Genomic DNA, 15,300 nt, shown 5'->3' with positions numbered 1-15,300 from the left:
AATTTAATAAATATTAATATAATATTAATATAATTAATTTAATTATAACTGCAGGTAGTTATATAAAATTGCTTCTTCTTGTTTCTCTTGAAATAACTTCCTTATTCAACCTAATTTTTAAATTATTCCTGGAAAATATTGTACATAAAGAGACCAGTTAGCTATTGCACAGACTGAGTGAAAAAAATGAATTGTTACGTTCTTGCCAGACACACAGAAACTATTTTTTTCTGTTATCAGCAATGTCACTTGAATAAAGTAAATACTGCCTGGTTCCTTTTCATTTTTTTTTTTTCTAAGCTATTTCAATTGTTAATTTGTAAAGGAAACAGCTAGTCTTTCGAGTAAACAATACATAATTTCACAGATACTCGGAGTATCTCAGTATGTCAAGGGTTCTAAATCCTTATTACAAGCTTGAAAATCTTCGAGCTTTCTTTTCACAGTCTACAGGGGCACCCAACCACTGTCTTCTGCAAAATATCTGTTCAAAATATATGTCTCCAATTTTCTATTACTTGAAGACGGCTAAAAATGTTAGGAAAGTGTTCTAAAATTTTCGGGAAAAGAGTACTGAATCTCTCTTAATTTCGAAAAGACGTAAGTTCCCCTAGAATTCCGGAACAGATGCTGAGAATGCAATTCTAGTTATCTAAAAGTACTCTGGATAAAAAGTGTTTTCAATGTATTTAGGAGCAAACCCTCGTTGGGTGCCCTGCGATGAACTTCTTTATTTTTAAATGACATCATGCTTTTTGGTAGTGAGACATTTAATCAGCATTTTTAAAACAAATAAACTCTCTTACCGATGGCCGATTTTTTAAAACACAATTCGATTAAGCTGGTTGAGAAAAAACTTGGCACAAACAGCCCCTCCCTCCCCCCCCCCCCCCCGCCATCCACCCACTCACCCACCTAACACGACAAAAGATAGAGGGAGAGGTTGTCAAGGTTTTATTAAAAGGATATTAAAGACAATGGTAAATAATATAGTTTAAGGACGATGCCTACTAATACCGAAGTATTTTTGTGCAGTTTATGACTTCGCGGGAAAAGCAGATCTTATCAAGGGCTATTGGGATCCAAAAAGAAAATTGTGGGTAACCACGCATTTTTCAGAGATATTTGAGCATTAATAGAGAGATTCAGCTTCGCGTTTACGGCTAACGGAAAAACGTTAAGCCGCTGTTTGTTCTACAATACACAAACTTGTGCTTCTCTCACTCACTTCTCTCTTTTTCGTGTTTGCTCGATAGCTGTCGCCTACTGGGTGGAGATAGGCTTAAACCAAAATAACCTATGTATGGGATTCTTTTCTAAATTGAAGCTTCATTATCTGAGAAATGCATGATTAACCCCCCCCCCCCCCCCTTTTTTTTTTATATTTTGAGATACCAAAAGCATTTGGTAAGTTCTGCTTTATCCGTATACTTTTAAACCGCGCAAAAATATTCCTGCATTAGTAGGCACCACCCATAGGAAACCTGAGTATCTCGCGATGCGCAGAACGTATGCCTTGGGTTCAAACCCCGGCTGGACCAACACTCAGGGTCCTTAAATGACTGAGGGGAAAGTGTTGCCTTTGTAATGACATCTGCAAATTGTTAGACTTTCTAGTCTTCTCGGATAAGGACGGTAAACCGTACGTCCCGTCTCACAACACTTGTTCCTAATAATAATCTGTGGGAAGTTAAAGAACCCTTGGCACTGTTCGTAAAGAGTAGGGCGTGGATTTCGGTGTCATGGTCTATCTGATTAAAGCCGTCATTGGTCTGGGTGGGTGGGGTGAGAGGCGGCTACATTGACCCTGAAAAGCCCCAAGGGGGGATTGGTCAATCAAATTAAAAAAAACAATCAAATATACCAAAACAGTAACGTTTAATGAAACTTGAGTTGTTCACATGCTTATACCTTTCAAATTATGCAACACGTCTGTTGAACGTTAACATTTCCCATTCCAACAAATCAAATCATACTATGCTTAAAAGTAAGCTGAAGTTTCCGACCGCACAGGACGGGTAACAAACATCCCTGTAACAATTGGAAAATTCACCTTGCTAGTAGGAAAGATTATACTAAGGTGGCTAAATATTTTTCAAACAATCTGTCTACAACAAATTAACAGAACACCTAGAAAATCTTTGTAGACCAAACGAACAACGGAAAACCTATCACGCTTTGTTTGCAACACTGAACAAACCAACACAAATAAGTGTCAAAGGCAGATATATCGCGCAACAACAACGATATTTTATTATTTGTCAATAAATCCTTAATCCCCTGGCTCCGCAGATAGCAGTGCTAATCGAGGCGGGCCATGATAATCCGGCAGTAAAAGAAGAGGAAATTACACAGGCGCTTTTCATTTAGCCATACATACATTATTTTCAAGCTGAAGTTTCCAACGCTACAGGACGGATACCAAAACATCTCGGTAACAATCGAAAAACTTCATCTTGCTAATAGGAGAAAATGTAAGAGCGGCGAAAAGTTTTCCAAACAAACTTCCTACAAAAAGGTTTAGGCCAAAACAGAATACTCGGAAAACTTTCCCTCGCCCGAAAAGACACAATAAAGCTATTTACTTTGCCTTGCTGAACTTTATATTAGCTGAGTAGCACTTTATATCAGCTTGAACGGATATTAAATGTCGCTATCATCCCAAATCGAAAATCTGAACCTTCCCGACGGAAATTTGTCCCTTCGCGCAAACTTGTCGAAGCGTTGAAAGCTGTGGAGCTTGCGTTTGACTTGTCGATAACTGGTGCAGGTTTGTAAAACGCTATAAAAGTCTGGATGGTAAACACCTTGCGAATAAAATTTGGCTATTTTCATAAAGCCGTTTCTGTAGAGTTCATATACAAATATTGGCCCACTTTCTGAGAACTTCACTTCGCGGACTGGTAACAACTGAACTAGAAACGCGTGTAGTATGTCAGTTCTTATAAGTAAAAAACCGCATAACCGTACGAGAGATACGAGGTCACTTTCAGAAAAAGATAGGGGGCCACATACATTCCACTGCAAAATATTGAAAAGTAAATCTAAAGAATCTTTATCGAAGTTGTTCGGTAGACAAAGTTGATTTTGGCCGTGCGGTTTTAAGCAAACGCTACATATGCGAAATGTAGTGCTATTGCGAAGAAACGCGGAGAAAAAATCACTAGCGAAGGACAAGTAATTCGTTGAAATTGAACGAGAATAGCTTTCGGAACTCAAGGAAATTACTGTTCTGTCATTGCTGACGATGAACGCGAAGAACAGTTGTGGGATGAGGTCAATTTCTTTAAGTACTTGTGACAGCATTTGGTCTTCGCCGCAATATGTCATCTCAGCCATGAACTTGTTTGGTATAGATTACCTGCCACATTCAAAAAAGGTACTTTACACTTCGCTCACAAGAAACTATTCAACTTATTCAGTCATTGTAAAACATTTACTGCTTATGAACTTGGCGATGTATGTCAATTTTCGGTGTTCTTAGCTCGTAGATTCCGTTAGAGTGCAAGTATACGAGGTCGATAGGATAAATCAATGCATTTACAGCTTCTTTAAAACTCTTACCGGCATTGAGTTTAAATTTTGCTGGTTCAGTCTCCGAATACTCAGCTAGATAGGCTGTTTTGTGGTCTTCCGATAACCTTAAAACTTTGCCAATGAACACTTCAGGACATTTTTCAGTAGAATTCGACGCTACTAAAGCAACAAAATCGCCAGGTATGGGAAGATATTCTATGTTTCCTTCCTCGTCTTCATCGCTCAAGATAAGTACACCGTCTTCGTCAAGGCTTCGAGAAACCGTCGAGCTTAACATATCTAGCGCCTTACTTTTCTTCTGAGCCAAGGGACGTTCGTCGTAAAATCGCTTTTGCGTCCTTACGGAATGCTTCATTAAAGTTGCAAACGATTCTCTCAGCGCAGGATCGTTACTTCCGGGCAAAGTCAAAAAATGATTTACGACTGCTTTTCTTAAATCGACCGTGGTTAACTTCATTGAAAAATATTTTTCGAAAAGCGAAGACACGTAATTTGTATACGAAGCATGAGTGAAGGGGTCGCCTCTTGAATTGACGAACAAAAAATCATGTTCTTTACCCCCCAAAAGCAAGTTTCTCATTTTAGTGGAGTAAATCTTCAAATAATTAGTGAGAAAAGTCAATGGTGTTAGATCTGTTCTGTTCGGTCCATAAGTGAGTCTTGTTTTGTAAGCATCCTCATACAAGATGGTGGTTCCGTCTTGATTAAAGCAAAGAAAATTTTGATTCTTACACTCATCGCTGTTTTGGCCGCCATAAATGCGCAAAGATATGTATTCTTTAACTCGCCCGGGGTTAGCTGAACAGTAAAGCAGTAGGAGACATAAGTTCATGCAACTTCTTGCCTGGTCCAACCCAGTTTTCTCGCTTACTTCCCATTTTAATTCACGGCAAAGTTCTAAAAGTTCGCTATAAACCACTTTTTCCAGTGCAGGCTTTTTTGCCAAATCGTCTACTTTATCTCGCCGTGCTAGGCGTTCTAGCTGTCTCTGTATGGCCCTCACTTTGTCTACTGAATCAGTCCAATCTTTGATCTGACTAGATACTGATGGCACTTTCAACACGTTAAGGAAGGCGGAAATATAACGACTGCAAGTTATTGCCTTTACAGAACGCGAATCCATCATGTAATTTGAGAATTGTTGTATTATCTGCGCATCGGCACAGTAAGAAAATTTTGGATCGACTTTTTTCACGTTTTTTAAATACCACATGAATCGAGAAAGTCTTTCAATCATTTTGTCAATAGTCACATTTTGCAACGCACTGCCTTCACGGTCACAATTGAGTTCGCAAGAATAAAACCTTCGTATTTCTTTGATGTCTGAAAGGAGCTCGGGTGACATTTCCTCGCTACTTAGGGAAGCAACTTTTTTGCTTTCATTGCAAGAGGAGTCAGAGGCTTCTTGTGTTACTACATCATCACTGACGGGTTCTACGGAAGAACCAATCAGTTTACTACCCACATTCACAAGGTGTCTGCCATCGCTTTCAAGATCGTCATTTTTGGAGGAAGGCCCTGGTTGGTCGTCTAAACAGTTATTTTGCGTATGATCAAATTCACTTTGAAAATTCCAAGGTATTTGAGATTTTATCGGAGAAAAACCTGTTGAAACGTCGCCCGTTACAGTAGGAACTTGGGGTTCAAAGGTTTGCAAAAAATGCGATAGAAATCTATAGCTACTTTGAAGACGTAATAAATTGTGTTCACTTATTAATCTAAAAGGGCCATTTTGAGGTGGAAGGTGACTGGAGAAAAAACGGTTCTCGTCTTCTGTACAGACTAAAGTCTGTATTTGCAGAAAATTCAGTGTATTACATAAATGATCTTCCGCTACACTAAAAAACAGTTTGCTTTTGACCTCGGAAAAACAGTAAAACAATTCTTTTCCTCGTCTTATTGCATTGAGATTGCCAAACTGAACAGCCATTTCGCCAATCAAAGTTCCACCCAAAATAGCAAGCTAAACTATAACATGCAAAAAAAAATTATATTGACTCCTGTCCACGTAGCCGGCAATCTGTTTCGTTGACAATCTGAGAAAGGCCTCCTTACCAGTCTTTATATACTTGAAAATTATTACATGAACCAATCAATCTTGCTGCAAAAGAGAAAAAAGAAAGAAAGCAACTTAAGAATACACGCAGACTAACACACCCAAAGAAGGATCCTTCCTTAGATTCCTTTAAAAAAGAAATGAATTCGGCCGGACGGGTCCTCTCCCTAACCCTAACCCTAACCCTAACCCTAACCTAAAACCTAACCCTAACCCTAACCCTAAACCCTAACCCTAACCCTAACCCTAACCCTAACCCTAACCCTAACCTAACCTAAACCCTAACCCTAACCTAACCCTAACCCTAACCCTAACCCTAACCTAATCCGAAATGGCTCTTAGCACGGTATTGGCATTGAGGCTGGGCAACCTGTGACACTCGTACACCGGGGGGGAGCCTGGTGTCCCCCCCGTCTTGTATAAGTCAATGGTACTCCAATCTTTCACTGGCATGGTCCGAAATGGCTCTTAGCACGGTATTGGCATTGAGGCTGGGCAACCTGTGACACTCGTACACCGGGGGGGAGCCTGGTGTCCCCCCCGTCTTGTATAAGTCAATGGTACTCCAATCTTTCACTGGCATGGTCCGAAATGGCTCTTAGCACGGTATTGGCATTGAGGCTGGGCAACCTGTGACACTCGTACACCGGGGGGGAGCCTGGTGTCCCCCCCGTCTTGTATAAGTCAATGGTACTCCAATCTTTCACTGGCATGGTCCGAAATGGCTCTTAGCACGGTATTGGCATTGAGGCTGGGCAACCTGTGACACTCGTACACCGGGGGGGAGCCTGGTGTCCCCCCCGTCTTGTATAAGTCAATGGTACTCCAATCTTTCACTGGCATGGTCCGAAATGGCTCTTAGCACGGTATTGGCATTGAGGCTGGGCAACCTGTGACACTCGTACACCGGGGGGGAGCCTGGTGTCCCCCCCGTCTTGTATAAGTCAATGGTACTCCAATCTTTCACTGGCATGGTCCGAAATGGCTCTTAGCACGGTATTGGCATTGAGGCTGGGTCAGATTTTTTAATTCTTCATGGATAAGTGAGCCAAGAAATTCACCATTAAAAGTTTTCTCCCTCTGTTTGTTTTATTACACTACTATTGGGTGTGAGATTGACTGAGGAACGTTTTATTATAAAGTTGGGGCTGACCGAACATGCACGGTTGACTAGCATTTAATTTTACGGAGATCGATTCCTAAGAGATTGCGTATGGTTCACATAGTAAACAAGTCTTTCAGATTCGTTTTGGATAGTAGCCCTGCCTGAACTGAGGCTCTCTCTCTCTCTCTTAGATTTCCTCGTTCGATTGTCGAGTGTTCGTTGCAAGCTATTTTTTTTTTCTTTTTCTTGATTACATAGGTTGCAGTCCTAAATATTGACATGTGGAAAACATAAAAGTCAATTTTTATCGAAATCGACGTCGAGCGAAAGGCTTAGGCGAGATTTTGTTTATTAGATGGGACGAGCGTGCGTTGTGGTTTGACTGTGGTACAAGAATGAAGGTTTCCTTTGCATTGTGGGTAATGGCGGACTTTTTCGACGGGGAGCATACAGTCCCGTGCTTTGATTGAAATTTTATAAGTCTAAAACCAACTCCTCATTTCCCCGATTCGAGCACGACATAGCTTGGCAAATGGGCCACAACTCACGGTAATACCGGCTACACTAAAGATTACCGTGGACAGGAATATTGAAGAGTTGCTGATAAACTTTCCGCCTGGATCGATCCACCAGCCATCGCCCAAAACAATAGCGCCTAAAAGCGCTTTGAACGATGGAAGAATGGAAGACACGTTTCATTTCTTTGAAAGGTGCCAGTGACTTGCGGGTATCCAGACTTAATGATGTCCTTCAACCACCAGGACTGCTTAAATATCGAGAATAACTACACGACATAAATGCTGCACCACACGAGTGCGAGCGTTCATCAACGAAAGGGTTACGTTGCCGTCAAAGGACGTCACAATGGTACTGCCAATTATTCTTTTCCAGATTCCCTCTTCCTTTCATACAGGATGAAAATAGGCAACCACAAGGAAAACCTCAAGGCTACCTTCACCATTCCTTTAAACCTCCAAACGAGTAAGTCGCCATTCAAATGTTAACTCTACTGTACCAAATAGTTCTGGCCCCGGTTGTAAAATGGTTTTAGGGTTATTCTATTCAGTGGATAAATCGCTATCCAGCAACTAATAAAGTGCAACTAATACTTTTTATCCACTGGTTAGTGAGCCAACTAAAGTTTTTATTCAATATTACAAATACAAAAGGTTTCTTTTACAGGTTAGGGTCAGAGCTCACTGTGATAACTGTATATAAACAAGCTTAACAGGGTCTCCCATACTAAAAAGCTAATATTTTGGGGTTAGGGGATGCTTACACTTTTGGTTACATGCCAGTACAACATGACCTGTAAAAAAAATGTCCCACAATAAATGCATCTGTTGTTTATTCCCAACAAAAAAAAAAAACAAGCATAGTTCTGTCCAGAATTTGTATAATGTGGCAATTCAGTAGTCCCTTACTGCACTGCAGACAGATCTGTTGGTTGAAAACGTCTTCCTTTCTCGGAGCATGGGGATTAGGGTTAGTGTGACTTTTCACGCAAAACCGGGCAAGTAGTACTTTCCCATATAATTTAGCTATTTATTTGCTAATCTGTACAAGGTGGTTCTCAAATCTGTGGAAATCATAAAGTGGACCCATTAAAATTACAGCTACATGCTTTTATCTAGACCACAGCTACATGTACTGAGCAAACATTCCTTTGGTACTGTTTCTTGCATAATGTCAAGTGATTCTAACTTTTGAGATTGTTGACAAATCCTTAAGTGCGCCCATTTAAATAACAGCTACTGAGAAGCACTTACCTTTGTTGCTGTTTATTATGCTGCATGGTTTAACTTTTTCAGTCTGTGTATAAAATTCTAAAGTGACTGTCCATTCAAATGTTGGATCACTTTGTGTATTAAACGCAACAAGATGAACTACTGCAGAATAGCCTGCAATACATGGCATGGAAGAACATGATAAATTAGGAGTGACACTACAGTGACTGAAAATTCACATCCCATGTACAACAAAAGTTCTGAGGAATGGGGGTTATACACGAGTACAAATAGAGAATCTGTTTAAAGCTCTTGTACTCCCTAAGATCAGTTATGCACCTCCAGTGTATGGTGCTAGCAATAAGCATGGCAGACTTAAATATTATCCAGTGCTTACTCAGGCAGCGTTTTAAAAGGCATTTTATTTTAGAGCCAGTCAACATCCACAAATGACAGTCAACTCTCTCCTAAGCAACAACCCTTGGGGCACAAGAAAGTGGTTGCTTACGGGAAAGATCGACAAAATAAGCGTCATACTGGATTGATTATTTAATTACATAAAAATATTATGTTAGCAGCTGAAATTAGGCAAATAGAAACTAATTTATTTGATTTTTTCACATGTATTCATTCTTCTGATGAAACTTTGTATAACATTTTGGAACAGATCACTCTAACAATTCCTGTTTACCTGAATGAAGGTCTATAGGAATTTCAGTGGAATCCGCGGGGTGGCTCTTCTCTCCACTGTTTCCAGGTCGAATTGGAATTTGGAAATGTTGCTTTTTGTGGAGGGAGGAAAACCGGAGTACCCGGAGAAAAACCCTCGGAGCAGGGACGAGAACCAACAACAAACTCAACCCACATATGACGCCGAGTCCGGGAATCGAACCCGGGCCACATTGGTGGAAGATGAGCGCTCTCACCACTGCGCCATCCTCCATCTCCTCTGTCTGTAAACTGTTATTATCTGTCAGCAGTACGGGGTAGTGTCATTAAAAATTGAACTTTTGTCCCTTCTGAGTAATGATTTACTTATGATCATATGTGATTATGTTGGATGGTCACTTACCGGACACTGGAAACAAAAGAATATGTGTTATTTATGGCCTAGAAAGTGGTTGCGGTCCCTTAAGAACTTTGAGTGGTGGTCGCTTACAAGAGAGCTCTTGAAACAGTTTTTAACTTAGAGACAAAACAGTTGTTTATGAAGTGGTTGCTTACAAGAAGTGCTCGCAATGTGAGAGTTGACTGTATTAGAAAAATGCCACCATTTAATAAGCTTTTTAATAAAATTAAGAAGAACACACACCATCCACTATATTCCTTTTTAAATTGCCAGCAATAAAAGAATCATCTAAATGGCTTTGATATCAGGGAAGCCAAGTGTCTAGGGTAAATACTGAACATTATAAGAAGTTATTTTAATAGATTGGTTTCTTAATATAAATAAATTATAAATTATTGGTTGTTTGATGAAGATATTAGTTAACTGTTAGTTTTTATAGAGTATAAAAAATACCGGGGTAGTTTGTTTTTATTGTATACTTAGTTATTCTTGAGGAATTTGTAACAGTTGTGATTTATTTTTTACAAATGAATAGACATTCACATTTACAACAAATACACAGTTAGACTGTAAGAGAGAGGGTATAACTGGGGTATGTGTTCTAGTTAAACAAGGGGATATAACCTGGTTTGATCACCACTTGGGGTACAGGATGAGGCATTGAAATAAAAAATTGCAAATCATTACAACTTGCTAGCCTCCCTCCCACCCATTTGGTTTAGCATTGATTGTTGAATAGGACAGGAAGGTGTACCTTTGTAGCTTTCCTTTGAATGATAACACCTTGAAAGAATATTGTAAGGGAAAAATTATTGATGGAATTTTGTCTTCTTTCAGAGTACAAATGGTAAACCTGAGTTACCAACATGGAAGAAATCCTCACCTGTGGTAAGTCCAGTAAGAAAGAGGAGAGAGGTGTTGAAAACTTAAATAGTGAAAAGTGACTCAGTGTTGATGAAGACATCACTTCTGTGTATTGTGAATTTTTCCTGTGCTCTCTTGTGGCTGTCATGCTCTCAAGCAAACTTGAACTTGCTCCAATGTTCTTGTAACAATGAACAATTGTATGAAAAGGATTGACTGAAGTCAAGTTCAGTCTGTAATTTTACAAGTGATTGTCCTATCTGTTAAATTTTGGGAGTAATTATTAGTGAAGGTGGAAGTTTTGTTAAGTTTTCTAAAAAAATCTTTTGGATAAGGAAAAGACAACAGTTGTGAGATACATGATACAAAAAAATTATTCTGAGTACAGGTAATGACATCTGCTGCACATTACTCACAGGCACTATTCTTTAATCCTTGTTCCAAAATCATTGCTGATGGTAGCTATAATCAAGAATTTTGATCTCGTCAGTTTTTTTTAATAACCATTGTTTCATTTTGCTCAGTTCAGGTATGATACTAAAGACTAAAGAAAACTCATCTAACAATCAAATGGTCACAAATTAGCAGCTCGATAGCCTTTATTCATTCTGCACATGACAGTTGTTTGGATCTAGATGTTAGTTACAAAGAGATAATGACAGAAATCTGTCAAAACATGTCCCACAGAGCAAAAACTGTAATTCTCTTTTTGGTAATAACATTGCTGTCATCCAACTCTTACTTTGCAGTTCCAAATAAAAAATCCTTACTTGTCCAATAAAAGGAAGGTTTTTTGTTTTACACCCCCTTTCCTTCCATTAAATTCCAGTCTAGATTTGAAAATTGACTAGAAACATACAACAAATTAACAATTGAAACATGTCACTGTGGTAGGTTGAACTGCGGATTCAAAATAGAATCCTCCTTGCTGAAATGAAAATCGGTGTTATTACGATATAGACACAAACAAATCACGTACGACATAAAAAACATAACTAATCCGGACATTGAAAGTGTTGTCCTGTTTTTATATCCAAGATCAGTTGAGTAAATGTCTCCTTCAAATTAATGCCTCCTTTGTAGGGTCAATTTTGGTCTGAAATTGTGGTATGTGATCAATCCTATGATTTCAGAACAAATAATTGCACTCCACTCAGTTCAATTGCCATTATTTAGCATGACAAAATGTTGGATTTTTCCTGTTGAAGTGAAACTTTTTGCTCGCTTAACGCCTTAAAATGAACCAAAAAATCAGCAGTGGAATAAAAGGACTGTTTATTCTCCAAACAGGCACAGGCAATTAATTCTTCTGGTTTTGCTGGTTTGCTATTTTGCAACATATTTCTTTGTCTTGCAGTGACACACCATTTAACTCAATACTGCTAACTTGAGAGCAGTCTTTTGAGCTCAGATTTTTGGTCCATGTTCATTATTTCCCTTGGAGTTTTATTTTCTAATTTCGTCCCATTTTGCTTCAATGAAGATAATTCTTTTCTTACCTAAGATAGTCAAACAAAAGTCTCACAACACCATTGGTTGGTATAAACTACTGACACGTTTTTTTTTTTTTTTTGTTTTTTTTGTTTTTTTTTTTTTGTTATTATTAACTATAGAATACTAAACTTTACTTACAATACTAACCATACCAACTTAAGATACTAACCTAAATTACAAAAAAGTAATAATAATAATAATAATTATAATAATAATAATAATAGTTACAATATTAAATTAAATTCTTCTACTGACAAGGTATGACTATTTTTTAGACTTACAACGAATTACAATTCACTCAAATTTACTACTAATACTATCATAATAGAAACAATACTTAAATACTTCTACTAACACTTACAATATACAGTTACACAATAGTTGCAATATTAAAATTAAATTAAAAGTTGTTACTAACGAAGTAAGAAAAAAAAAAAGAGACTTACAATAGGTTACAGTTGCACTTATGAATGAAAATACCACACAAAAGTTTATGTGTAATGTAATTCTTCACATTAAACTGGGGATAGTACCCACTTTTTCTTAAAGAATTTTGTGTTATTGATCTTTCTTTCGGTTTCATATTTTATGACTATTTTACTTTGAAATCCTTGGATTTTGGGTCGAATCTGGGTTCTTCTGCAGTCCCATAGAAACAGTTTCCCAATTATTATAAAATAATTCAGTAGGTTAAGTAAAGGGCATGGTTTAGTTATAATTCCAAATAAAACATCTTGAAGAGTAAGACGAATTTGCTGATTTGAGAGTTGGTGCCAGTAATCTTGAAAATCATTCCAAAACTGTCTAACAAAGGGACACTGATACAAAAGGTGGTGTAAGGTTTCAGATTCTGCCTTGCAAAACGAGCACAGATCATCCGTTTTGAAGCCTATTTTATATAATTTAGAATTTGTGTATAAAATAGAGTTGATCACTTTGAACTGAAAACCTTTTACGTATGATTCAAGCACAACAGAATGTGGCAGAGTGAAGATTTCTCTCAGCTGATCAAACGAAAAATTAAAATCATTCTGCAATTTACGAACGATATTAGGAGGCTGTGCTTTTTTGCATGCAAGTAATGAGTAATAGTCCTTTGATTTCTTTTTTGTGACATCAAAGATGTTGTCATCAATTGAAAATAATGGAGAGGCTGTAGATGGACAGGGAGAAGTAATTTTTAAAGAAGAAGGTATTGAATGTCGAAGGCCAGCCCATTGCAAAAAGTTAGTTTTGGAAATCTTATGCGACCAGTGGCAAAAAGAGTCTTCTATATTTAAACTGAAAAGTAGATCTTGAGTAAAGATCAATCCTGCCATGAAATAATTTTTGTAGAAAACTGGTCTTTTGTCAATGCGAATTTCTTTATTATTCCAAATAACATTTTGCCAGTCCCTCTGAGAGGCAAAAGAGTCACGAAAATCTGACCACCAAGAAAGTAGTTCACAATAAAACTTAGAAGAGATTTTGTAATCCTTAATATCATAGTTACAATTTAAGAAGAAAAAACCTCCCATCGGTTCTAGCAAGTGCTGTAGGTAGGTTTTCCACGTTCCATTCTGACCTTCAAAAATACGCTTTAACCATGCCAGCCTTAAGGACTTTATCATGCAATCTAAATTGATCATTTTTAATCCACCTTCCTCGTATTCATTTATTACCGAAACGCGTGTTACCTTATCCGTGCCATTCCAAAGGAATTTAAATAACAGTTGATTCAATTGTTTCACTAATTCGTTAGGTGTAGGCAGTACCGAGCACACATAAACAAACTTTGGAACAAGGAAGGATTTGATTATTGTCACCTTACCATAGACAGATAAACCTCTTGAGGACCAAATATTAATAAGTTTTTTAATGCTATCTAATCGCTCAATAAAATTCTTTTCTTTCAGTAATTTTGGATCATACGTGAAATACACCCCCAGGGCTTTTATCGGCTCATTTGGCCATTTAATGCCTAACGGTTTTGCTTTATTTCCTTTAGAAGAGCCAATCCACAAACCCTCGGTTTTTGTGCTATTGATCTTGAGTCCTGAGATATTTTTGAATAAATCCAGCAGTTGAAAAAGTACCGTGGCTGAGTTGGTGTCAGCGAGTACTGCTGTTGTGTCATCTGCGTATTGTAACAATTTTGTCTCTTCTTTCCCAATGGTAATACCCTTTATAGCTGGATTTTGACGAATGGCAATAGCTAGCGTTTCCACCGCTACAATGAAAAGATAGGGAGAAAGAGGATCACCCTGTCTGACACCTCGCTCAAGTTGAAAGGATTTTGAAATTATGCCGTTGTTCATAATACAGCTTTGTACGTTGTTGTAGAACAGTTTTACCCAGCGAAGAAAATCAGAACCAAAATTGAAGGCTTCAATACATTTAAAAAGGAAATCCCATTCAATGCTATCAAATGCCTTTTGGAAATCAATGAAGATCATTAAGCCGGGAATATTTTCGTTGGCAGTCCAATCCATAATGTCATAGATGGAACGGATGGTGTCACCTATGAAACGATCTTTAATATACCCTGTTTGATTATGATGAATGATATAAGGCAAAACATTTTTTAATCTCGATGCAATTACCTTAGACAATATTTTTGCATCAACGTTCACAAGAGAAATGGGGCGCCAGTTTTCAATAAGAGAACGATCTTTTCCTTTTTTCTCAATAAGCGTGATAATCGCATGCTTTTGAGAATGGGACAACTCCCCTTTCTCAAAACATTCATTTGCACACCTTATGAAGCAATCATTGATTAAAGGCCAGAATTTTTCATAAAATTCAATTGGAATTCCATCGTTTCCTGGAGATTTGTTAGTTTGAAAGGTATCAAGAAGACGAAAACATTCCTCTGAAGTGATTTTACCTTCACAGGAGATTTTCTGTTCTTCAGAGAGTTTGGGTATATTTAGATTATTTAAAAAGGAATCGATTTCATTTTCAATATCCGGACGATTGTTTTTACTTTTGTACAAGTCGCAGTAAAATTGTTCTACCTCATTTAGTATGCAGAGTGGATTTGTTTTAATTTCGTCGCTTACATACAATTTACGTATGTGCTTCTTGACGTGATTTCTCTTTTCTAAATTTAAGAAGTACTTTGTACTCTTCTCGCCGTATTCGTGCCATCTAGCACGTGCGCGTACAATGATTCCTTTGGTTTTTTCTTCATAAAAATATTCTAGTTCTTTCTGAGCAACATCAAACAAAGTAGCATTAGAATCACTAGGGTTGCTTGCGAAAGCTTGCTTTGTTACGTTTAGTTCATTTTGGAGTTTTGTTTCCGTTTCCTTTTTTTGCTTTGCCTTTCTACTGGAGTGACGGATAGCATGAGCTCGTATATTATATTTAACCCAGTCCCACACACACCGATCGTCGGAAAGTTCTTCCCGTCCTTCTGCAATCCACACTGGAATCATTTCGGTTGTACTGTTAATATATTCTTCAT

At 37.9% G+C, this 15,300-nt stretch overlaps 1 protein-coding gene and 1 long non-coding RNA gene across 3 annotated transcripts in view; one reads left to right on the top strand and one right to left on the bottom strand.

Moving 5' to 3' along the window:
* LOC146449756 (uncharacterized) overlaps positions 1-15,300 on the top strand; it is a 58,600-nt gene that overhangs the window by 38,722 nt on the left and 4,578 nt on the right. The window contains exons 2-3 of one of the 2 annotated variants that reach the window (XR_014860643.1): positions 6,957-7,679; positions 10,332-10,382. This is a non-coding gene — a long non-coding RNA (uncharacterized LOC146449756). Of the gene's footprint in view, positions 1-6,956; positions 7,680-9,685; positions 9,821-10,331; positions 10,383-15,300 lie in introns of those variants that run through there. The other variant, XR_014860644.1, reaches the window with a different exon arrangement.
* Positions 1,391-5,710, bottom strand: LOC146449757 (uncharacterized). Its single transcript, XM_085101557.1, has one exon. It carries the CDS (start codon positions 5,465-5,467, stop codon positions 3,437-3,439), a length of 2,031 nt encoding a protein of 676 aa, XP_084957683.1. The 5' UTR covers positions 5,468-5,710; the 3' UTR covers positions 1,391-3,436.

Source organism: Pavona decussata, unplaced genomic scaffold (assembly GCF_977016875.1).
Source record: "Pavona decussata unplaced genomic scaffold, jaPavDecu1.1 SCAFFOLD_602, whole genome shotgun sequence".
In the NCBI taxonomy this organism is placed as follows: Eukaryota; Metazoa; Cnidaria; class Anthozoa; order Scleractinia; family Agariciidae; genus Pavona; species Pavona decussata.
The sequence above is the reverse complement of the archived record's forward strand: the minus strand, read 5'-3'. Positions and strand labels throughout refer to the sequence as shown.

Bases quoted from the DNA above. Each gene is read 5' to 3' on its own strand.
- LOC146449757 (XM_085101557.1), bottom strand. From the start codon at position 5,467: ATGGCTGTTCAGTTTGGCAATCTCAATGCAATAAGACGAGGAAAAGAA.